The sequence below is a fragment of the Equus caballus genome, chromosome 1 (genome assembly GCF_041296265.1).
Source record: "Equus caballus isolate H_3958 breed thoroughbred chromosome 1, TB-T2T, whole genome shotgun sequence".
In the NCBI taxonomy this organism is placed as follows: Eukaryota; Metazoa; Chordata; class Mammalia; order Perissodactyla; family Equidae; genus Equus; species Equus caballus.
In genome coordinates, this window is record NC_091684.1 from 163,018,117 (window position 1) to 163,042,966 (window position 24,850).

At 33.9% G+C, this 24,850-nt stretch overlaps 1 protein-coding gene across 2 annotated transcripts in view; it reads right to left on the reverse strand.

Moving 5' to 3' along the window:
* The window catches only part of SPRED1 (sprouty related EVH1 domain containing 1), a 118,676-nt gene that overhangs the window by 18,038 nt on the left and 75,788 nt on the right, over positions 1 to 24,850 (reverse strand). For both annotated transcript variants that reach the window (XM_001503617.7, XM_023620305.2), the window contains 2 exons: positions 22,418 to 22,467; positions 9,066 to 9,215 (listed from right to left, as the gene is read on the reverse strand). In XM_001503617.7, coding sequence (XP_001503667.1) covers positions 9,066 to 9,215; positions 22,418 to 22,467 — 200 coding nt within the window. The remainder of the gene's footprint in view (positions 1 to 9,065; positions 9,216 to 22,417; positions 22,468 to 24,850) is intronic.

The following is a 24,850-nucleotide window of genomic DNA, read 5'->3' on the forward strand; positions in this document are numbered from 1 at the left end:
TGTAAAGAGAATCAGAGATAGATGGTCATGTGGGGTTTGTGTGGGTAGGGTAGGAGGGAGGAGATGAAGAGTGGAAAGAGAGAAGCTACCTAATATGCCTTTCCAGATCTCAAAAGTCCTAGCTGTATTTCTTTTTCTTCTTCTTTTTTTGCGAGGAAGCCTTGCCCTGAGCTAACATCTGTTGGCAATCTTCTTCTTTTTGCTTGAGGAAGATTGTTGCTGAGCTAACATCTGTACCAACCTCTCTCTATTTTATGTGGGATGCTGCCACAGCGTGGCTTCATGAGTGGTGCTAGGTCCACGCCTGGCATCCAAACCTGTGAACCCCAGGCCAACAAAGTGGAGCGAGTGCTATATGCCACTGGGCCAGCCCCTATCTGTATTTATTCTTAAAATAAATTCTGAGAAATGCAACTGAGTCATTAAAATAAAGTCTGCTTTCCTTAAGCTATTTTGAATGAATTTATCACTTGCTAGCCAATTGATCCAACATTAATCAAGTTCCCAATACTGGATGATAACAAGACTAGGAATAAGTTGAATCAAAACATCATTTGCTTCCAAGGTGATGCTGTTAGCATTTATTCATTTATTCAACAAATAAATGTTTACTGGATGCTTACTCTATTTCAGGGAATTCTAGGTTCTGAACTTATCAGAGAACAAACAAAAAAAGGACAGATAGGAAACAAATTAAATATATAAAGTCAAGAAGTAATAAGTGTCATGAAGACAAATAAAGAAGTTAGGATATAGTCAAGAAAGGGGTGCTATTTTATTTAGAGTGCTTAGGGAAGGCAACACAGAAGAGGTGACCTGCAGTGAGGAGCAAGCTCTGTGGAGGTCTGGGGGAAATATTCCATACAGAGGGAGGAGCAAACGCAAAGCCCCTGAGGCATGGATCTTCTTAATATATTTAACACAGAAAGTCAGAGTGTGTAGGAGACTGTGAGTGAGAAGGAATAAGAAGAAATAATTCTGGAGAAGCCAGGAACAAAATCATGTAGAGTTGTGTAAAAACTCTGAATGTTTCTAAATGGGATGATAAACTTTTGGAAAGTTTTGAGCAAGCTTGATTTATATCTTTAAATGATCACTTCGGCTACTGTGTGAACAGATTGTTGGGGAGGGTGGGAAGGATAAGGGTGAAGTAGAGAAATTAGAAGACTCTAATAGTAGGAAATGATGGAGGTCTGAAAAAGAAATATACATTAAACATAGAGGTGATAGGATTGCTGATCAATTGAATACACAGGGTGTGAGATTAAGAGAAGAATGAGTCAGGATGGCTTCAACTTCTGCCCTGAGCAAATGTATATACCATTTACTGAAATGGAAAATAGTGACATCAGAATTAGTTAGGGTGGAGGTACCAGGGAGGTTGTATGAGTATGTGCTGTTAGCCTGGTACTTACCCAGGTCCTTACACTAAGCCCCTAGTAATTGATACAGCCTGAGAATATCTATTTCTTGCAACCTTAAGTAACCTAATTAATCAGATCCATTAGCAGAGAATCTTTCAAAATTTGCCTACTGAATATTTCAAACTATACTAATTTGCTACGGTATAGCTACATTGAGAGTTTCTGGAAGAAAAGTTCCCAGATGATCTAGAAAGTCTTTTATTTTCTCTTCATCCCCCATCAAGTTTCTAGGATAAAAATAAGAGTTAAATTTTAGGCTTGCCTAAGAATGCTCGGGCCCACACTGCTGAGTTGATCAAGTTTGAATTTCATTAACTTTCTGTCTCCTTCATATTAAATCTAGTTCTTCCTAACTTCTCTTCAGCCTAGAAATGAAGTAACTCCACCTCTTTTCATGTAATTCCTTTACCTGTGTTCCTAATAGTCTCCTTTGTACCTCTGCTCTGTCAATCATTCTCTCTGTCCTGAATCTTTAACCGCTCGCTTTCTTTATCCTTTCAACTTATAAACATATTCCTTCCTTGGCCCTGCACTCCTCTAGCTCTATCTACTCTCTCAAGGAAAGCCTTTGCAGTCAACCTTTTTGAAAGGAGCCCACAGCAAAAAACAAAAAACAAAAAACAAATAAAAAGTCTTCGTGTCTTCTCCTGTCACGAATACCTTCTAATCCCACCGAAACTGTGCTAAAGTTACCAATTACCTTTATAGCGATGAATTCAAATTTTATTGGACCATTTAACTGCAAGACATTAACTACTCCATCACTTTCGTTCAACTCTCCTTCCTAGGCTTCTGAGATGCTATTATCCTTTCCTAGTTCTCCTATCTATGTGACTATTCTTTAACTCACTGTCTTTTAATATTTAGTGATCCCCAGTGTTCTAGTTTTGAACACCATTCTTCTTACAAAGTAATTCTAAGCATTCTCATAGTTTTAATTTGCATCCTTAGATAATGATTCCCCAATTTTATCTCCAGTCCCTATCTTTCCCTGAGCCTCAGATCCAGAAACAATATTTCAAGACACTGGTGGAGAAATTTCTAAATTTGCTCAAACACATCGGCCACAGATTCAAGAAGTTCCATAATACCAAACAAGATAAATAACATAATACCTAGGCATAGCATAATAAAACAGCTGAAAGACACAAATAAAGAAAATATTTCTTAATAGCAATGATGGAAAACTATAAGCTAATGGTATGATATCTTTGAAAAGATGGCTGAAAGAAAAGAAACGGTAACTTAGAATGCAAGAGTCAGCAAAACATCCTTCAAAAATGGAGGAAATAAAAGATGTTTTCAGAAAAACAAAAATGGAGATTCACTGACAGCAATAAACAGTAAAAGATCCTCGAAGGAAGTATAGTAAAAAACGAGGGCTTAAAGAACATCAAAAATCATAAATAGGAGGATAAACCTAAATCAACATTGAGTATATATAATAATATTTTGGGAGGTTTTAACATATGTATATAGAGAGAGAGAGAGAGAGAGAAGAGAGATAGGGAGGATGAGAACGAATTAAAATTCGTGACAACAGCAGCACAAAAGGTAAGTGAGAGAGAGCTATACGGTGTTAAGGTACTGTAGGATCCATGCATTGTCGAGGAAGCGGTAAAAACAAAATGTCAGTTTAAGGTAGAGTCTAAGGAGTCTACAATGCATACTGTAATCTCCAGGATGACTACCAAAAATACTGAACTGCAGTGCTAATTAGCTAATAAAGGGGGGAAATTAAGTAGTTAAATATACTTGAGAAAGGACGTGAAGGAAAAAAGGGAGGAAACAATGAACAGAGAACAAATGGGGCAAACAGAAAACAAGATGGAAGACGTATACTTAAATATCTCAGTTATTGCAGTAAAAGGACAAAATACTCTAAAAGACAAAGACACCCTGAGGGGAAACAACGACGACTAACTACACATGGTATGAAAGAGACATCTCACATACAACACCCAGAAACGTTAAAAAAAAAGGATGGAAAAATACATACTGTGCAAACGCCAAGCAAAAGAAAACTGATGTAGCCATGCTCACATCACACAAAGTAGCCTTTTAGGCAAGAAGTATAACCATCAACAAAGAAGCATATCTCATAACGACAGAAGAGTCAATTCAACAAAAAGATATAACAATTGTAAAATTACATGCAATGTATAACAGCCACAAAACATATAAAGTACAGCTGATGAAATTAAAAGAAGATGATTCTATGATCATATGAAGATTTTTAAACATACCCTGCTCAGTTACTGACAAGCAGATTTAAAACAAAATTAATAAGGATATATAAGATTTGAACATAAGTTCAAATAGTTGTTCAACAACAAACCTGACCTAATACACAGAAAGAACACTGAACCCAACATCTAAGAATACATTCTTTTCAAGTGCACATGGCACACTGACCATATGATGAGTCATTAACCAAGTCTCAACAAATGTTACAGAAAGAAACCATTCACAGTATATTCTTTGAATGGATATTTGTAATAATAGAGAGAAAATTAGAAAATCCCAAATGTTTAGAAATCAAACAATCCATTTCTGAATAATAATGAATATATGGCATATCATTTTGCCAATGACTAACGGTAGAGGCAGTGTAGTACATGGTAGTTCATTCTACTATTCATTTTACTTTTGATACATTTGAAATTTTCCATTAAAAAAAGAATGAAAAACAAAATCCTGTACTATACGGATAGCCTTAAATACATAGATTAGAAAAAAAAAGACAAGAAAAAAAATCATGGGACTAAGCTTTCACAAGAAGCTAAAACAGAATAGTAAAATAAAATCCTAAGAAAGCAGGAAAATAGAAGTTAGGAAGAAAAATCAATGAAATAGAAAAGACAAAAGTAAAAAACCCAAAAGTTAAATTGTTGAATAGGCTAATAAAATTAATAAACCCCTAAGCAAGAATAATTGAAAGAAGAGAGGCACACTATTTCTAGTATTAGCAATGAAAAATAAGACATGTTTATGCAAATAAACTTGAACATTCAGATGAAATAGACAAAGTCCTTGCAAACCACAACTTGTCATAGCTAACACAAAAAGAATTAGAAAATCTGAATAGTCCTCTATCTGTTAAACAAAATGAATCTGTAGTTTAAAACCATCTGACAAAGAAAACTCCAGGCCCAGATGGAAAGAAAATCACCCTATCTTAGGGGCCGGCCCTGTGGCATAGTGGTTAAATTTGCGCACTCTGGGTTCGTGGGTTTGGATCCCAGGCTTGGACCTTTGGACCTACACCACTCATCAGCCATGCTGTGGCGGCAACCCACATACAAAATAGAGGAAGACTGGTAGCAGATGTTAGCTCAGGGCTAATCTTCCTCAAGCAAAAACAAACCAAAAAAGGAAGATTGGTAGCAGATGTTAGCTCAGGGCAAATCTTCCTCAGCAAAAAAAAAAAAAAAAAAAAAAAAAAGACAAAAGAGAGAGAGAAAAACACTGCCCAATTTATTTTATGAAGCTAGTATATGTTGATTACAACACCTGATCAGGATATTATAAGGAAAACTATATGCCAACTTCTTTCAGAAAGACATAAGAATCCTAGATAAGTACTAATAAATCCAATCCAATTTTAAGTGTGCATGTATGTGTATGTATAATGAATATTATATAGCAACCAAGAAGGGTTTATTCCAAGACTGAAAGGTTGCAAAGTACTACAATCTACCAATCAATAGAACAAAGGAGGAAAAGAATAGGATTATGTCGATTACTGGAAACAAAGTATGTGATTAAAACTTAGTCATGTGAGAATATAAAAATACACTTAATCAGATAAAGGGATCTACGAAAAAATAAAGCAAGTATCATAGTTAATGATGACTACAGAAAGCTTTCCCCTGAGATAAAGAACAAAAGTAAAATTTCTTCAATGCCCCCTAGCACTAGAAGTCCTAGTCAGTGCAACAAGACAAGAAATCAACATCTAAAGAATCTACAGATTGAAGTAGAGAGTTAATAAATTAATTGAAGAATGTCTCTGGGTACAGGGTCAATATACAAAATATACTGTTATAAAGAAATAACAGGCCCCAAATGGAGTGATTTATGCTAACCCCCTCCAAGACTTAATACCTATCCTAACTGCAATTGTAGTCTCTCTCAGGAGATTTTTAAGCAGATCAGTCTAGAATTTCCTGACCAACACCAGTGAGGTAATCTGCCTGATAAGACCCCTGCCCTCCCCTAAGGAAGGTGACCTTGCCTGAAATAATCCAGTCTTAACTTCTTTGTCCCACTTTCTTTCTGTCTATAAAAACCTTCCATCATTTTGTACAACTCTTCAGAGTTCCAATGTATTTGTTCGATGGGATGGGTGACTGCCCAATTCAAGAACTGCTGAGTAAGGCCAATCAGATCTTTAAATTTACTTGACTGAATTTTTGTTCTTTAACAACACTTACAATAACAAAAAAATCAAACACCTAAGAATAAGTTAACAAATAATATATAAATGGATATAAACATCATTTCATGGATTAGAAGATTCAATGTTATCAAGATATCAATTCTCCTCAAATTAATTTATGAATGCAATACAATTTCAATCAAAATTTTGTAAGTTTTGTGGAAATTGATGAACTGATTCTAAAATTTATATAGGTCAAAAACAACAAAGAAAATCCTTTTTTTTGGTGAGGAAGATTGGCCATGAGCTAACATCTATTGCCAATCTTCCTTTTTCGTTTTTTCTCCCCAGAAACTCAGTACATAGTTGAACATCCTAGTGGTAAGTCCTTCTAGTTCTTCTGTGTGGGATGCCACCACAACATGGCCTGATGAGCGGTGCAGAGATTCACAACCAGGACCCAAACCGGGGAACCCGGGGCCACTGAAGCAGAATGCGCAAACTTAACCAGTACGCCACCAGGCCAGCCCCAATAAAAAAAATCTTCAAGGACAAAGTTGGAGAACATAACTCCCAGATCGCAAAATTATTATAAAGCTACAGTAATTTAAGAAATGTAGCATTGGTATAGAAATAGACAAATAGGCTAATGGAACACAATAGAGATTAGAAACAGATCCATACATACTTAGTCACATAACAAAGGTGATAATGCAACGCAATAGTTTTAGAAAGCATGAACTTTTCACTAGATGGTGCTGGACAATTGGCTACCCGGATGGAGGGGGAAAAAACCTCGACCTTCTAATATCAACCATATATAAAAATCAAACATGAAAGGAAAAATAATAAACCTTCTGAAAGATAGATAAAATATCTTCATGATTTGGTGAGGGTACTCAAAGATTTCTTAGGACATAAAAAGCACTCACCACAGAGGAAAAGATTATTAAATTGCTCTTTTACTAAAATTAAGAACTCTTATCAACAAAAGGCATTATTAAGAGAGTGAAAAGGCAAACCACAGGGTAGAAGACATCTGCAATACATACTCAACAAGAACTTACTTCCAAAATAAATAAAAATAATGCCTATAAATCAATAAGAAAATGACAGACAACTCAATATGAGATGTACAAAAACTTGAACAGGTACTTCACAAACAGAATTTCTAAATGGTCAATAGGCACATGAAAAAAGCTGCTCAACATGAGTAGTAATCACGAAAGTATAAGTTCAAATCACAATAAAATATTACTTTACTTCCACCAAGTGACTAAATTGGGGGTAAAAAAAAAGGGCAATACCAAGTGTTCAGGAAAATTCCCCCCACTGTGGGAATGTAAACAGGTATATCAATTTGGAATTTTTTTGGTTTTCAGTAAAACTGATACTCTGTAAAAATGCAACTGGATTTAACTTGTGGTTTCTTGTGTCTTCTGGCACAAGACCATGTACCCAGGTTTGTGAGGCAACAAATAAGATAAAGCCCAAGGTGTATTGCAGAACATAAAAATCCAACACTCTGGCCCTTGTCCTCTCTGCCTCTCTTCTTTACCCTCTGTGTTGGTTTTCCCCCAGATCTTGCATTCCTTTGCTCATGTTGCTTCTTGTTATGGACTACATGTTTGTGTCCCTCAAAATTCATGAAACCCTAACCATCAACGTGATGGTATGTGGAGATGGGACCTTTGAGAGGTAGTTAGGTCATGAAGGGTGTGATCCTGGTCTTCTCATAAGCACAGACACCAAAGAATTTGCTTGCTGGTGCTTTTTCTCTCTCTCGTATGAGGACACAGAGAGAAGGCGGCTCTCTGAAATCTAGGAAGAGAGCCCTCACCAGGAATTGACCACGCTGGCACCCTAATCTTGCACTTCCAGCCCTTTCCAGAATTCTAAGACATTTGTGTTGTTTAAGCCACCTAGTTTATGGTATTTTATTATGGCAGACTAAGCTGACAAAAACACTCGTCTAAAACATTTATCCTTGCGCTCTTCCTGTGTTCTTTCCCGCAAATCTCATAGCCAGCCCTACCCTCTTCAATTGATTAACAATTCTTTACCTGAAAAGGTTAGGCATATGAGAAAAAAAATCTCTCATTTTCCACAATGAGTTCAATGTCCCCTTCCTGTGCTCCCATAGTACTATGAGCATGTATCTCTCACCTCACCAGAAACTCTTCAGAGCAGAAACCATGGTTTACCTTCCTTTGTAGCCCTCAACTCTAAGCACGGGGTCTGGCTTATGGTATACATATATGGTATAACAAACTAATATTAATACTGAACTGAGCGCTTTATCAAGCTGTTCATTTGATCTGTCTGACTATCAAGAGTTTACACAAATGTCTTCCCTCACAAACAGCCTGTCTGAGTGCCTCAGATCAACATGAGAATCATTAAAGGAGAACTAGGGGGCTTTACGAGAGTCACTCTGCTGCTGGATGATAACACATCTTACAGATGTCGTCTGTCAAAGAGAATAGATATTTTAAAATATGTTTTTAAAACCACTTTGATTGGCCTTTGATTTTGTAGACATACACTGGGTATGGTTTAAATTACATGACTTCACACAGAGTAACAGTTATGTTTATTTAACAACAAAAGCGTTTATTCGTATCACTGAGAGAATTCGGGTCAAGAATGGTCTTCTGAGATTTGATAACACTTGTGAATGGCAGAAAAATAGGGTTATACCCCACAACCATGGTTTCATTTTGAGATGAAGCTGGAAACATTAGAAGGCTGTATCCCTAGTGCCCAGTGGAAAACCTCTCACTGAAGTGATTTAGGAGCACATCATTAGTTTCTGAGGTAAGCTACAAGAAAGAACTTCAGGAAAACTGTCAGTGTACTTGCCACAGATACGTCTGCTAAAGACATGTTTTCACAATCTCTCTTATCTGAGAAGTTTCTTGCAGAATAAAGCAAGGGAAACTTGCTTCCTTAGAGGCTGAAATGAAACACTTTTTCCTCCTGGATAATGAAAACGGAACCAACATATTTCCCCTTTTCACCTCTGTCGTCAAAAAATTTAAAGTCAAATTTATAGCTCAATTATTATACTTGTTTAGGACCTTATGGCCTATATATTTATCACCCCATTCTAGATTTGATTCACTATAAATCACATTCTCCTGGATTTCTGTTGTTTGTTTACTTTCTCTGGTAAAGAGCAGATGGTTTTAATGTCCTTCTCGAACACATCCAATGTCTATAGATAGGAATAATAAACTGAAAAATATTTATCTTCTCACCTGATTGGCTTGGCTTTGCAAGTAGACTCTTCTGGCATTCAGATCTTCAAAAGGAGAAGGTCTTGAGCTTCTATAAGGCTCACTAGTAACAACTGTCTCTTGTTGGAAATGATCTTTCACTAGAGAACTGGAAGTATCCTCTTCAGTTGCCTAATGGGAACAATCCCCAATGAATTAGTTGCCAGAATATAAAAAGCAACAACAAAATAAGACACTTTCACTGAATCTACCAAGTATTTAGCAAATCAGTAAGTATGTAACACCACCATCACTATGAATGGCAATTCCCCAAATTCAAATGCACAAGATTAGTCGTGTCAAAATAAAATGAAATTTGTTATTTTAAAATAATTAAAAAAAAAATTTTTTTTAAATCAACTTTATGAGCAAAATAGGCTTTCTAATAGAACACATCTTGGGAAGAATTAGAAGGCTAATAACCATGCTATGTGAGAGAGAGTTCTAATTATACTGAAGCTTCCAGTTATAACTAAAAGTGCTATGTTTACATTGAAAATGAAGAAATTATTAGGAAGAAAATGCAAATCTATAAAAGTATCATTTTTCAGGTTAAAATAAAAGTATGTACTAATGACTATGCTGTGCTGTGTGATACAGGGGGTCAAAAGAAGGAAGACAGCAGTCCATCACCTTGTTGAATGAGTAAACGAATAGACTAGCCTGAACTTCCTAATTATTTAGACGGATTCAAATCATGCACATGAGACTTAGGTAGGGGATATGCTCAATCAATGACAGTTGCCAACAACATGCTTTTAAAATTCCATAAACAATAATATCTGTGAAATAAATGTTAAATAGGTGAAACTTAGCACACTGCAAAATAAAGTCCTGAAGGGCTTTGCTTGTTTGTTTGTTTCTTTTTTTAAAGAAAAAGTAATTTTGCTATTACTTTTCCCATTACTGTATAATTATTTGAGAAGAAACAGTGTCAGTTAAGTAAAAATGAGAAATATTTTCATTGGCTCATTCTAAAATAATTTAATCACTATAGGGCTAAAAATTTTAAAGGTAGAAACCTTTATAAGCTTTTTAAATTTAAATGAAAATATTAAAAACATCTGGTGTTACTTCTAACATTAAGCAATAAAATTCTTAAAATGGCTACAATATTTTAAATTTATAAATGCACGTTCTAGTCCTTGCTCCGGAACAAAGTAGGCTTGTGACATTTAACTTCTTTGGGACTCAGTTTTCTCAACTACTAAATAATTATAATACCTATACTGTTTTACGACATGGATTAGCATAAGGATGTAGTGAGATGATAATACATGTGAAAATGCTCTGAAAACTAAAAGCTATTATTTTATTAGGGAGTAAGCAATTAAATTTTTAAAAATATATCTGAAAACATACTGTCACTTAAAACTAAATATGTCAAACTCAGTTAATTGCTATTTCAAGCTAATTTTCATAATAGTTGTCCCAATGCGCTATGACAATTAATGCTAAATTATTAGAAAAGTGTTCGCTAAATACTGGTATCCAGCAAACATTCTTTCAACACGCATGATCAAAACTGAGAAGAGTAAAAAAACTCAAGAAATACATTTACTTGTTCCAGAGAGTATTCAAAAAAAAAAAAAAATGACTCAAGTAATTCTCAAAAATCATAAGCAAATCGAACAGAAGAAAACATCGGAAAAAAGAAGTTTAAAGAAAGGGCCCACATTGGAACCTTGTTTCATCCAACTAGGGTATAAAATTTAAGCAAGTAAATTCCCTGAATCATAATTTCTTTTTATTATAAACTATGCATAATATTTGTACTAATAATCTCGGGGTTAGCTGAGATACAAGATTAAAAAACTATAAATGAGCATGAAAAGTATAGTAGTATCAGTAGTAATTATAAAGTAATCATGTTTATAACGGTGACAACTATTTGGATCAGGTTGTCTTTACTGAATTCTAACATAATTGAGGAGGCACTCAAGAATTGTAAAATCAGATAAAGCTTACTTAAAAATCTATATCTGAACAAACACAAAATGCTTACATAACCCAGTGTTTTACTGTACTGACTTAAGTCTACTTACATTCTGTATATTAAATAGTAATATATTTCACTTTGATTAAGAATACATTTATTTTTAAAGAGAAACATCTAAAGTGTTTATTGTTTTGTTATTAAATAAAAATATGGATAATATTTGCATAACAAATGATTTAGTTCTACTTAAAAATGTTTACCAAAACAGCTGGAATTAACCTGCTAACTAGAAATATTTCATATCACACAGTGGATTTACAACTACATACCTAAACAGGTCTCAGCTAAAAACAACTAAAACATCTTTCAGCTATCTGATATGGTAAACAAAAAAACAAAACCCAAAACCCTCATTGTTTGAAAATGCAGAGTTTACAATTTACAATAAGGTAGATGTTATCCATGAATTGTGAGAAAGCAACACTTTTAGAGAATCCTAAGCTTGGAAAGAGTATTTTAATTATAATTCTTTCAGCATGTTATAAATTTAGATGTACGTTAAACTGACCAAAAAAAAAAAGGTGGTGATAAGGAAAATGACCTTTATCATTCATTGCTAATTCTACCACAGGAGTAATATCTGAAACGATCATTTCTGAAAAGCAATTTTAGTAAAATCTATCAAAAGCTTTCAAAATATTCACATATTTTGACTACTTCTTGAATCTAGTAAGAAAACAAGTACTGAATGGAAGAAGCTTTAGGCACAAAATATTTTTCTCAGAATTATTTTTAATAGTAAAAAAGAAGAAACAATTTTACTGTCCCCAAATAAGGAAATGGTTAAGTAAATTACGGTATGCCCACTTACTGGAATATTTAATGGTCATTTGAAATTAGATTTATGAATAACATCTACTATGTGGGGAAAGGTTTAGTAAGAAAAAGACATTATATAAAATTTTATTTACAGGATTATCATAACCATAGAAAGGTAAAAGATTGAAAAGATATAAAATGAATGTTAACACATTCTTGATGGCATAATTATGAGTAATTTTCCAATTTTTCTATGGCTTGTTTACTTTTATATGGTTTTCTTTTAAAATCTAGGTATACACTCCTCCCTCATTTCTTTTGATATAGAATCATAATACTTTAAAATACAATATATTCTACCAATATTTTCAAGTAATTCAGCTAACTAATGAACCAGTCATTTGCTTTTTGGCTTAAATACATTTTCCCTCAACTCTACATCTGAAATAATGAACTGAGCCATTCTTAAATCCTTGCCCCAAACCCTTCTGAAAAAAGAACATCTTTTTGTCAAAAAAAATTTTCTAAACCAGCTAGCCTTCTGAGTATCTTTTAAATCCACTTTCTCCTCTCCATACCACTATCCACTGTCTTAGTGCAAGCCCTCATTATCTTTTTTGCCTGTCTTATTTCAGTAGCTTTCTAATTGATCCTGTTTCCAGCCTGTGGAAGGCTATTCATGCAAATCTATTGGTTTTTCTGCTCAGAACCCTTCTAAGCTTTCCAGTTATCAAGGCTTTGTTGGGGGACCCTGCACATACTGGAGAGAGGAAAGAGAATCAGTATTGTCTGAGGAATGCTTTCATAAGATACATAATTTACACAATCCAGGGCCCTCTCCCCCTAGAAACAATGACATACAAGATAAAGTCCAATTTTACTTCACAAGAAAAAGAAAGGAACACTAAATATATGAAAAGATGCTGGACTTCATTCGATTAAAGACATAAAAATATAATTCTTTTTTTAATACAGACTAGAAAAGATGGAAAAGACACATAATAACACTCAATGTTGGCAAGGGTAGGAAGAATTAGGTATACTTTGGCACTGCTGGTGGGAGTGTAATTCTTTGAGAAAGTGATTGCATATATAGATACATACACACAAATAATCACAGTAGCACTATTGTTAAACAAAAAAAGAAAACATCCCATGGCTTTATCAGCAATGGATTTGTTAAAAAACTATGAGATACATATATGATACAATTCTATACAGCCATTAAAAAGATCTGCATGCCGTACTCACAAGATACTGTTAAATGAGAAAAAGCTAGGTACAGAACCGTCTGTCTGACATGATCCCGTCTGTCGGATTGAGAGGAGGATGGATATAGATTTTTCAATTTTACCACTATCAGGAAGGATTATACACTAAACCATTGATCTTTCCCTAAGGAAGTATTTTACATAAAGAACTATGAACATAATATAAAGACTAATAAAATGAATATGTGTATTCGTGTCACCCAACTTAAGAAAGAAAATATAACCGATACAACAAATGACTCCTATGTATTTCTCCATGTGGGTATCCCCATCTCTACCACGTGGACCACCAGTAGGTAAACACTATCTTCAAGGTTTTTTTCATTTTCCTACTCTTCTTTACAGTTTTACCAAACAAGTATTATCCCTAAACGATATTTAGTTATAGATGCTTTTGAATTTTATTTGACTGATATCATGCTATTTGCGACATTATGGGACTTGATTTTTTTTGTTCAGTTTTTTGGGTGGAACTCATTCATGTTGACATGTGCATCAACAGCTCGTTCATTGTCACTTCTTTGTACAATGATAGCTAACACATATTGAACGTTTTCTATGTATCAGACACTGTCCCAAGTACTTTACATGGATTAACTTATTTAATCTCTACAACAACCTTCAAGGTAGACAGTATTATGTCTCTATCCCACATGAATAAACTAAAGCTCAGAGATAAGTAACTTGCCTAAGATGAAATAGTTAATTTTGGCTAATTCAAACAACGTTGCTAAGGGCATTCTTGTGTAGGCCTCATGGTACATATGTACAGTCATGTATTGCTTAACACAAGAATACGTTCTGGAAAATGTATTGTTAGGTGATTTCAGTGTTGTACAAAAATCAGAGTGTACTTACACAAACCTGGACGGTATAGCCTACTATGTACCTAGGATACACGGTACTAAACTTATGGGACCACCATTATATATGTGGTTTATCATTGACCAAAATGTCATTATGTGGCACATGACTGTACAAGGGTTTTTCTGGTACATATATAGGAGTGGAAATATTGGATTATAGGATATACACATGTTCCAGTTCACATAATAAAAATTATTTTCCAAGGTGGTTTTAACAATTCACATATCCACAAGAAAGTTCCATATTCTCACTAAGACTAGGCATTATCACAACTTTCACTCTTATGTATCTATATGCTATTTAATTTCTAGAATAATGGATCAGTCCTACTAAAAATTATAGTGTTTTCTTTCTGTGGACAAGAATTTATTTTTTTTGGTGAGGGACATTGGCCCTGAGCTAATATCTGTGCCAATCTTCCTCTATTTGTATGTGGGACACCACCACAGCATGGCTTGACAAGCAGTGTGTAGGTCCATGACCGGGATCCAAACCTGTACTCTGCGCTGCCGAAGCAGAGTGTGCAACTTAACCACTATGCTACTGGGCTGGCCTGTGACCAAGAAAATCTGAGAATGAACAAAAGAACAAATGAATGCACAGGTTTGTTACTTTACCATGGCTCCTACTCCTCTGTCACCCTCATCTTTTTGTTTCAGAAATACTGGTGTACTTGTTTCTCTCCCATTCCATGTGACATTTCACACCTCGGATTCGTTGTACATGTCATTTCCTCTGCCCACAATGACTATCTTCAATCTTCCCTCTGGAAAAAATCCTCTACAATGTCAGCCATAAACTGTTCAAAAAGTCTTCTTTGATCCACTCCCAAGTTAATCTCCTCTGAACTTCCTGAAAAATACTTGCATCTATCACCCCATATTCTAAGTGTCCTTTTATTTATATTTCTCCCACAAGGCAGTAATGAGACTTGGCCTATCCCTAGAGCTCAGAACTATGCCTAGCACATAGTGAGTACCCTATAAATAACCTGTGATATGCAAATATCCACAAATCGGATCACATTATATTAATATACACCCTTGGAAGTAAATTTGGCATAAGAGAAAAAAATGTAGAGAAAGAATTTAAACAAAAATTCTTCACTCACAAAAGAAATAATTTTAATAACTGTTCAAATGACACAAAAAATAATTTTGCCCCTAATCCCACCCTAAGGAATAGTACCTATTATTATATGACATATAACTTTCTGGACTTTTTAATGAGTGCATGTTTATACCCTATGTACAATTTGATCTCATTTATATTTTAGACAATCCATCTATGTAGTACTTTTTTTCACTTCATAATATACCATGGACCTCTCCCCATGTCAATATATAAAGATGTACTTTGTGCTCTGAAATGGTTGCAAACAAGTGCAGCATCGGTATATGTCAAATATTCCATAGGCAATACTCTAATTATGGGCATTTAGATCACTTTCAATTTTCTGTTATATACAATGCAATTATCTCCTTATAAATACATCTTGGTGCATTGGTAATATTATTTCCTTATGATTAATTCCCATAAAGCTCTCAATCATATATGACAAGAAGGATCATTTCCTCACATCTCTGCCCACACTGGGCCTTATCACTTACCAATCTTTGCCAATCTAATAAGAAAAATATTTTGTTATTTTCCAAAAAGATTATCTGTACCACTTCCATAATTAAAATTAATAACCAAAAGACTTCCTTAATTTGGAAACAACTGAGTAAAAACTGTTCAGGCTTAGTAAACTTTGAATGTTTTTTACTGGATTGTAACCCCTTAAAAGTAACAATTACTATGGGAACATAGACATAATCGAAAGTTAGGGGGTGGGAAATGCCAAAAATCTTCCACAAAAGCAGAAAATTGAATATAGGATATGCATACAGACTGTATATACATTTGCATGATCTCCAGCTTTTAACAAATTGCCTATAGTGGTTATATGCGCACCCACACTCAATGTTTTTAGTATTGTGTTAGCATAGGTTCATCTATATTATCTGTAAAGTAACCCATGCCAATATTTAACATACAATGGAAATCTGTTTCACTCTCAGATGGTGGTTTAATAATCATTCTCCCACAGTCACCAAGAGATTGTTTAGCTTTTTCTTTTTTAAAGACTACTATAGCAATTTTGTGCATAGAGGCAAAAGGGTGCTGGGTAAAGCAAAAAAATAATTCCAGCTGTAGCTCTCTATCAAAACACAGGGCTGAGAGCTGTTATCCAGAAAAAATAAAAACACTTTACTTCTCTTCCCCCTTTGTCCCTTCTTCTTGTATTAATTCTGAGGCACAGAAAACTTACCATTGTTCTGCAAACCTTTTTAAATGTATGATTCCCAATAAATAATCAAGTGTGAAAAAAAGTGGTTATCAGTCTACTTAGTGCTCAAGAACCTCATTCTTCTAGTTGTATATGACACATCCCAGGTTTGAAAATGTGTGGCTCAGTCATATCCAACAAAAGAAGTTTTTGATTAGTTTATTAGTTTACCTTAGCATGATGGAAGAATTTAAAAATGTTCTTTGATAAAGAAATCTTATATTTTAGCATTGCATATGTTAAAATGTTATTGAAGCTATTCTTGCGTTATTTAAAATTATACACTCAAATTATGCAAACTTAGAAAGCACAAAAAAGGAGAAAAAATTACTAACAATTCCACAAGCTCAGTAAAATCACTTTATCATTTTGGTGTAGCATACAGTAGCAATTCATTTTAGATTTGACCACAATTGTCTCCTATTCTGTTCATTAGATTTCTTTAGTTACTTTTGATTAGTTTAAGGATAAGAATATATTAACCATTGAGTTTTTCATTTTGCATATTTCTATGAGCTTTGTCTAAAAACATTAATAGCATGTATCTTATTTTGTTTAAGCAACCTGAACGCAATAACCAGTGATGAAATAATATGGAAGGAATCTGAGAATGGTAGCAAGATATAATATCTGGAAAAAACAGAAAAGGAAAACAAGTTCTCCACCCTAAATTAATTGACAGAAAAACTAAACTACGTTTCTAATGAAAAGTTACTTTGGCTTAAATGTGGTACTAGGTTTTCAGGTATTGTTTATTGTCTGTAAATCTGCTTTTGAGTTAATAGGCAGTAGTTACATAGTTCCTGCTACCTATATAAATCTTTATACAATCCTTTAACCGGTAGATCTATTTCTAGGATTTTATCCTAAGGTCACACCAAGAAAAATTAATGTAAAAGGCTGTGAAAAATAAAGTACATGTTCAACAAAACATGAATAGTTAAACAAATTGTAGTACAGTTTCAGGATATAATGGCTAAATTCAAAGACTCTGAAGTCAGACTGTGTGGGTTCAAATTTTATGATCTGTACTACTTAAATTCCAACCACCACCATCAGTACTATGACCAATCAAACAAAAATCCAACAAAAACACAATCAAAATGGAGGAGAGATAGATCCTGATGGAGCTTTTAAAAAGAACTACGTATCTGAATACAATATGCAAGAATAAAGGAAAACCTAGGCAGAAGTACCCAAAATACTAAAACGAGTTATCTCTGGGTAGGGAGGGATAAATGATTCCCAATTTCTTCTTTATAATTTTCTAACTGTCCAAATATTCTAGATGCAGATGGATGAGTCTAAGAGTCTAGAAAAATTTTAAATAATGATGAAACATTATGCAAAAAGCGTATACAGAGGGGTTTTTTTGCTCCCTTATAAGATAATAAATAAAAATCCAATTATATTAAGGTTTTGGGAACTTAACTATAGGATAGTAGTTAATGTAGGACGGTGATTAGTCACAGTAATACAAAATCCATTTCGCTAGCTAACTAAGGCCTGTCCATTAACTTTGTTTTCAAATACAGCACCTTATTAAAACGTTACCGCCTTTACAAAATTACACGAACAATTCACATCCCCCTTGCCTAAAGCAAAATAACTTCAAAAAATAAATATAAATCACAGTCCTTTTAATCATTTTGGCTCAGAAATGACACTACCCAATTCTAAAAAAGAATAAGTTAGTCAAGTATTTCTCATTGGCCAAAAGAGAAAATATGACAATTTTTCACTTCAGATCAATTAGGTGTTATCTTTCTTCTGCCCAAAAGCATGAAATCTGAGATCTTTTCCTCTTATAACCCCAAGCCTGTCGTGAGGTGAGTTTATGGGTTTTATTACTAATCTAGCATATTTGAACAATAAGAGCTGTTATAACGGACACTCTGGTTGGAAAAACACTGTAAAAATGATCTTGAATATAAACCAGCATTAAAAAAAAACTTAACTGGCTCACTAAAATAGTCAAAGGAAAAAACCAAATGAAAAGAACATTCATTCCTTATTATTGCTTAGGTTTTAAAAAAATCCTAATTTTGAAGATTTTTCTTCAAAAAATCCTTTCTTGACTACAACTATATATGTGATCAGTACTGTACTAAACACCAGGGATAAGAGATGAGCAAGATATGATTTTAAATTCAAATGATGATGTGTTATGAAACCCTTCAAAGATAGGTATGAAATAGAAAGGTAAACATCTTCCTGTTGATTTACGACAGCTGAGGAAGATACTGAATCGTAGAAAGGAGACAGCTGTCCAGCAGCAAATAACCAAATATCTAGCACACTTATTGGAACAGAACAAGCACTCAAATATTTATTGAATGAATTTACACACAAAATGGAGAGGATTTCTGCTCTGATATTTAATGCCTTCAAGACATTTGCGATCTAAATATAATCATTACTTCCTCTGGGTTAAACAGATTAGATAATGGGTTATTCTTTAAAACCTGAATTTCAGTTGTCTTTGCAAATAATTACCAATAAAGTAAACCTGATATAACCACAACCACAAATCAGTCATCTTGTATTCAAAATAATTTCAAAATGTTTATGCCAAGCCCATAGGTGAATCAAAAAACAATGATGTACTTAATTCTTAATAAAGAAATTAAATAAATTAGAATACTTTACAACCTCCAATATATTCCAAAATAAGAATGAAGTGAAAACTTCCACATAATCATAAAATAAATGGTGCTAAGGTAAATTTAAGAGTTTTCTTTCAGTGTTTTAATCCTGGATGCTGATTTTTTAAAAATTTTCAAATAGGGTGTTTAGAAAAATTGATCTCATGTTATTTGCTCACCTGTCAGTATCCTCTCCCACTGTTTTTGTATAATTAAGGTTAATATATACTCAGGCTCAGAATATTTTTAAATAAGGACTACGATCTTTTTCTACTTGAATGTACTTTTAGTTATAAAGGGGCTATAAACAATCTTCTATTGAAAGAAGGAATTTAGCCTAAGCTACATATCATCTAAAATAGTTGAGAATAGCATGGGCAGCAGGATTAAATGAACATAGCTACAAATGTTAGCTTTTTTCTAACCATCTTCCCTTTCTGCTTGTGTATTGGTTAGCTACTGCTGCATAATAAATTACCACTAAACAGTAGCTCCAAACAACATTTATTATCTCAGTTTCTGTGAGTCAGAAATTTGGGAGCAACTTAGCTGAGTGGTTCTGGCTCATAGTCCTTCATGAGGTTGCAGTGAAGATATTACAGTGGCCCTCCTTTATCTGAGGTTTTGCCTTCTGCAGTTTCAGTTATCTGTGGTCAACCACAGTCCAAATGTATTAAGTGAAAAATTCCAGAAGTCAGTAATTCTTCAGTTTTAAAGTGTGTGCCATTCTGAGTAGTGCCCAGGACATGAATTATCCCTTCGTCCAGTATCCATGCTGTACAGGCTACCTGTACACTTTAGTAGCTGTCTCAGTTATCAGATCAACTGTCTGGTATCACAGTACGTGTGTTCAAGTAACCCTGGTTTTACTTCATAATGGTCCCAAAGTGCAAGAGTAATGATGCTGGCAATTCGTATATGCCAAAGAGAAGCTGTCAAGTGCTTTCTTTAAGTGAAAAGGTGAAAGTTCTCGACTTAAAAAGGAAAGAAAAAAACCATATGCTGAGGTTGCTAAGGTCTATGGTAACTTTTACCATAATGTTCAGAAGAACATTAAAATGAATAGCCATTGTGTAATGGACATAGTGTTGGTATGTGAAAACTCTACTTTTTTAAGTTGAATTTTAACCAAATTTACTTTCATCACAGGAAGCAATTCAGAAAACGTTTCCCTAATTTTAGTCTCATATTTTGATTGATACCAGAACAAAATGGAACTCTGGAAAAGATTTAACTAAAAAAAATTTATTTTGCATTTTATTACGTATTTCTTATACTTAATTAACTGCAACTCACTATATTTTAAAAACAATGATTAAAAATCAATAAAATAATGTACAATAGGGGTATTGGCAATTAGGATACGTCCACCGAAAACAAATTAGATAAAAACAAAAACCTTAAAAATTACAAACCTGAAAAATATTTAAGGATACAGAAATATTATTACGTATTTAAGTGGGAAAAGAACAGACTATACTATAATGATAGCATAATAACACATGTGTACACACATTCATGTGTACAGAAAAAACCCAAAGGCTATATTTAAAAATATGTATGTAAAGGGGCTGGCCTCGTGACCGAGTGGTTAAGTTCACGCATACCACTGCACATGTTTGAATGCCGGGTGTGGACCTACACGCCGCTCATCAAGTCATGCTGTGGCGGCATCCCACATACAAAGTAGAGGAAGAATGGCACAGATGTTAGCTCAGGGACCATCTTCCTCAAGCGAAAAAAAGGAGAAGATTGGCAACAGATGTTAGCTCAGGGCCAATCTTCCTCACAAATTAAAAAATATATATATGGTTATCACTGATGGTAGCATATTTATGTTTATTTAAATTTTGCTATATTTGTCAAATTTTCTAAAATAGAAACATTTTGGTTTTATGATAACTGTTCATAAAACATTTTGCCATGTCTTTAAGCTACAACTATTTTTACAATAATATGAATAATTGATTATTAATACAAGGTATACATACAAACTTGGGTTCTTTTACAGTTATACTAAAACTATTAATACCTTTCACAGAAATTTGAAAAATACAGACAAGTACTGAAGAGAAAGCCCTATAGCTCAGAATCCCACAATCCAAAAGTAACCAACAAAAACATTTAACCTTTTAGCTGAGTAATGATGATAACATCACATAATTTTTGTGTTTTTATTATCAATATATTGCAAGCAAATAAATACCAAAAGTTTTCATGGTTGCATAACAAAGATATACCTTAATTAATTCAACCATTCTCATTCTCCTATTTAGATTGATTCTTATTTTTTATCATTATTTTATACACACATCTCCAAAACTTCATGTAAAAAATTTTTGTGCATCTCTATTTCCTTAGTATAGATTACTGGAAATTGATCCACTGGACCAACAGTCATGAATGTTTCTGTTTGTAAGGCTTTTAAAAAAATACATATCACCAAACTGCATTCTAGAAAAAAACCTACCAATTATGGAACTGCTTTCTAGAAAAAAACCTACCAATCTACATTTTCTCCAGCAGGGCATCAATCTGTCAATCTCACGGATAAATACACTGTGGGGTAGTTATCAACTTTCAAACTTTCGGTAACTAAAAAATGTTAATTAACACTACCTGCTGATTACCAGTGAGATAAAACAGAAGGATGTCCACATACTTACAACAATTTGAAATTCCTTTTCTGTGAATTTTTTATATAAGTAATAAAAGTACTTTGCTTACGGAATGGGGTGTCTTTGATGGTTAAATTTTGTTTTTTGTTCTTTTGTTTTTTTGGGGTTTATTTTTGAGGAAGATTAGCCCTGAGTTAACATCTGCCACCAATCCTCTTCTTTTTGCTGAGGAAGACTGGCCCTGAGCTAACATCCGTGCTGCGACGGTTAATTTTATTGGTCAACTTGGCCAGGCGACGGTCCTAAACTGTTCGGTCAAATACCAGTCTAAATGTTGTTGTGAAGGTGATTTTCAGATGTGACTAACATTTAAATCAGTAGACTCAGGGTTAAAAAGAAAAAAAAACTACCCTCCATAAAGTGGGTGGGCCTCATTTTGAAAAGACTTAAAGACTGAAGTTCCCCAAAGAGAAAGGAAATCGGCCTTGAGACTGCCTTCTGACTCAAGACCAAAACATCAACTCACGCCCGAATTTCGAGCATGCATGCCTACCTGCCTACCCTGTGGATTTCAGACGTGCCAGCCTCCAATCACAACAGCCAATTAAACGAACAAACCAAATCAAACCAAACCAAAACAACTCCTCTCCTGTAAATACACACACACACACATATATATATACACATACACACACCATGTTGATTACTATTTCTCTATATTTCCTGACAAATACGGTCTTAGACATTTTCTTAAAAATTTATATGAGCTGTTTATTTATTAAGGCTAGTGATTTCCTCTATATCTTTTATGTTTAGAAATTCCTTTCAAGCCAAACCACTTACTTGTAAGTCATCTTCTGCACCTTCAGCTTCATTTTTAAATGCTGGGCATCCTACAAAAAAACAGGTAAAAGTTAATTTCAGCATAGAATTTTTGTCTCAGATTTTAGTGTTACTGATTAATTGATGATATCATTGTAATGTTGTATAAGAATAATCAGAGATCAATCTGGGAAGCCTGGCAACCAGTCAGGTATTGGCCACGTATACTTGCAAAGACTCTTATTTGTTAGAACAATAGAGAATAAAGGGATTGTTTTCCTCTTCTACAGGTAAATTCCCAGTTTCTTACTAAAGAGATGTTTTCTGTGAAAGTGTACTATCTCTAGCAAGCCCTGCCCATGATCCCTTCTAAACACTTCAACTGCTAGGCAGAGTATATACACCACGCCCCTCTGGTGTTCAGGTGACGCCAACATAGGATTTATTCATTTTTTCTAAATACTCTGATCCAGGAAACAGCATTTAGTATCCAAAACTAAGATTTTAGTTGCTTTCATAATGAAAGAAAATAAATGAGCCTCAATTCACTACTGATAATCAATGGCCAATTGTTGTTATTGACCTTTGTGCATTAATGTCTCTGTATAGGTTTTCATGGTGTCCAAGTGTGCCTTTAGTCCCAATAAACTAATAAGGAAGGATTTGTCCTAGCAAGTATTCTGAGTTTGTGCCACCCTTGAGATAAAGCTAGCATCAAGATGAGGACAAATCTGCCCTTTAGAAGGGGCTGCATAGTTTATTCTTATTGTCATGGAAGACTAAGTAAGCGAAATTTAATAGGATTGTTGAAAGTTAACACAATGGCTGATAAAAATGTTAAGCAACACGTTTAAGAAAATGTTCAAAAATAACGAGACAGGCTGAGTACTAGTCTATTCTACGTGGCTAAGAGTTTGTAACCTCCTCCTTATAAACTGTCTTTTAAAACATTAAACCCAAAATCTATTTGATCCTAGTGAAAGAACTTTGCTCTTAAGGGACATGAGTGTGGGCTTAAAAGTAATACAAAACTTTAAATAAACCATATAAATTCCAGCAGCCATGGATAATGATTTTCTTTTCAACATATTGGTTCTTCAACACTAGCTAAATATCAGAATCAAGTAGGGAACTTTTAAAACATGTTACTGATGCCAGAGTATAGTCCCAAAACAATAATGTCAGAATCTCTGTGGGGTGAGGCAAAGGGCATCACGTATTTTTAATTAAGTTCCTTGCAGTGGTTTGAGAACCACAACCACTGCTACAGAATCTGAGCATTCATATTTTTTTTTCTAAATTCATAATACAACCATTTGACAAGTCCTCATCACATATGAAATGCATAGAAACTTCAAAAAAAAAAAAAAAACAAAACAAAAAAAACAAAAAAGGAATGCCTCAGCTCCATTCCCCAGATAGTTTGATTCAAGTGGTATGGAGTGGGGACCAGTTATTCTATTTTTCAAAAGCCTCCCAGGTGATTCAAATGCACAGCCAACATTGACAATGCTGATCTAGGGAGAATTTATAGGTTTTTGTAATAAAAATCAAACGAGTGCTATAATTTCATGGAATGTTTTTCTGAATCGAAAATTAAAGACTGTTTGTTTACCAAACTCTTTAAAGTGGCTAATTATTTAACCACAGTTTTATGTACTATCAGTATAGATTTGTACTAAGCATTTCCATGTTCTTACCTATGGTCTATCTCATAATTAGTTCATTTCTTCTAATTTTCCAATTAAAATGTCATCTTCAAAATATACAAATTACAATGCTAACACATTTTGATTCAATTACTCTATATAGAAGCTTATTTCTATTAATAGAGATAATTTTCCTTCCTAATTAGAAAAACAAATCAAGTTTTAGTTATGACTTCTTTTGGGGGAAGAAATAGGTTTTAATGTTATTTTTTTTGTTGTTTAATTGAGCAGAGGCTAGTTTTATATGTAAATGTATTCTTTCTCCCTTAAAAACTTGCAAGCTTTAGAGTTAACTAACCATCAAGCAGATCGCTAAGATACACAAAGGGATAAATGGGGTTGTAGTCTCTGCTAATCCTCAATAATAAAATCAAGTAAAGAGTTAAGAAGGGATTTGTCATAGAATAACTGAAGTCTACATATATTTGCTTATTAGAAATTTTCTTTTCATCATTATCCAAACAAGGATTTGACTGATATAGCACACACACACGAGAATTTTGAAAGTTCTACCTGACTCTTCTCCTCTTCTTCAAGCTCTTATTTTAAAATACTTAACTTATCTGAAGGCTGCTGTTAATGGGCTCTTCAAGATAATACATGTAATTGGTATATACTGTAATGTGACAAATATAAAACAGACTAAGAAGCCCATTATTTTATCTTTACCTACAGTGAGCTTTCAAAGTCTGATCACATGCCACAAAAGCTGACTTGCTTAAAGTTACTCTACTCTACTATATAT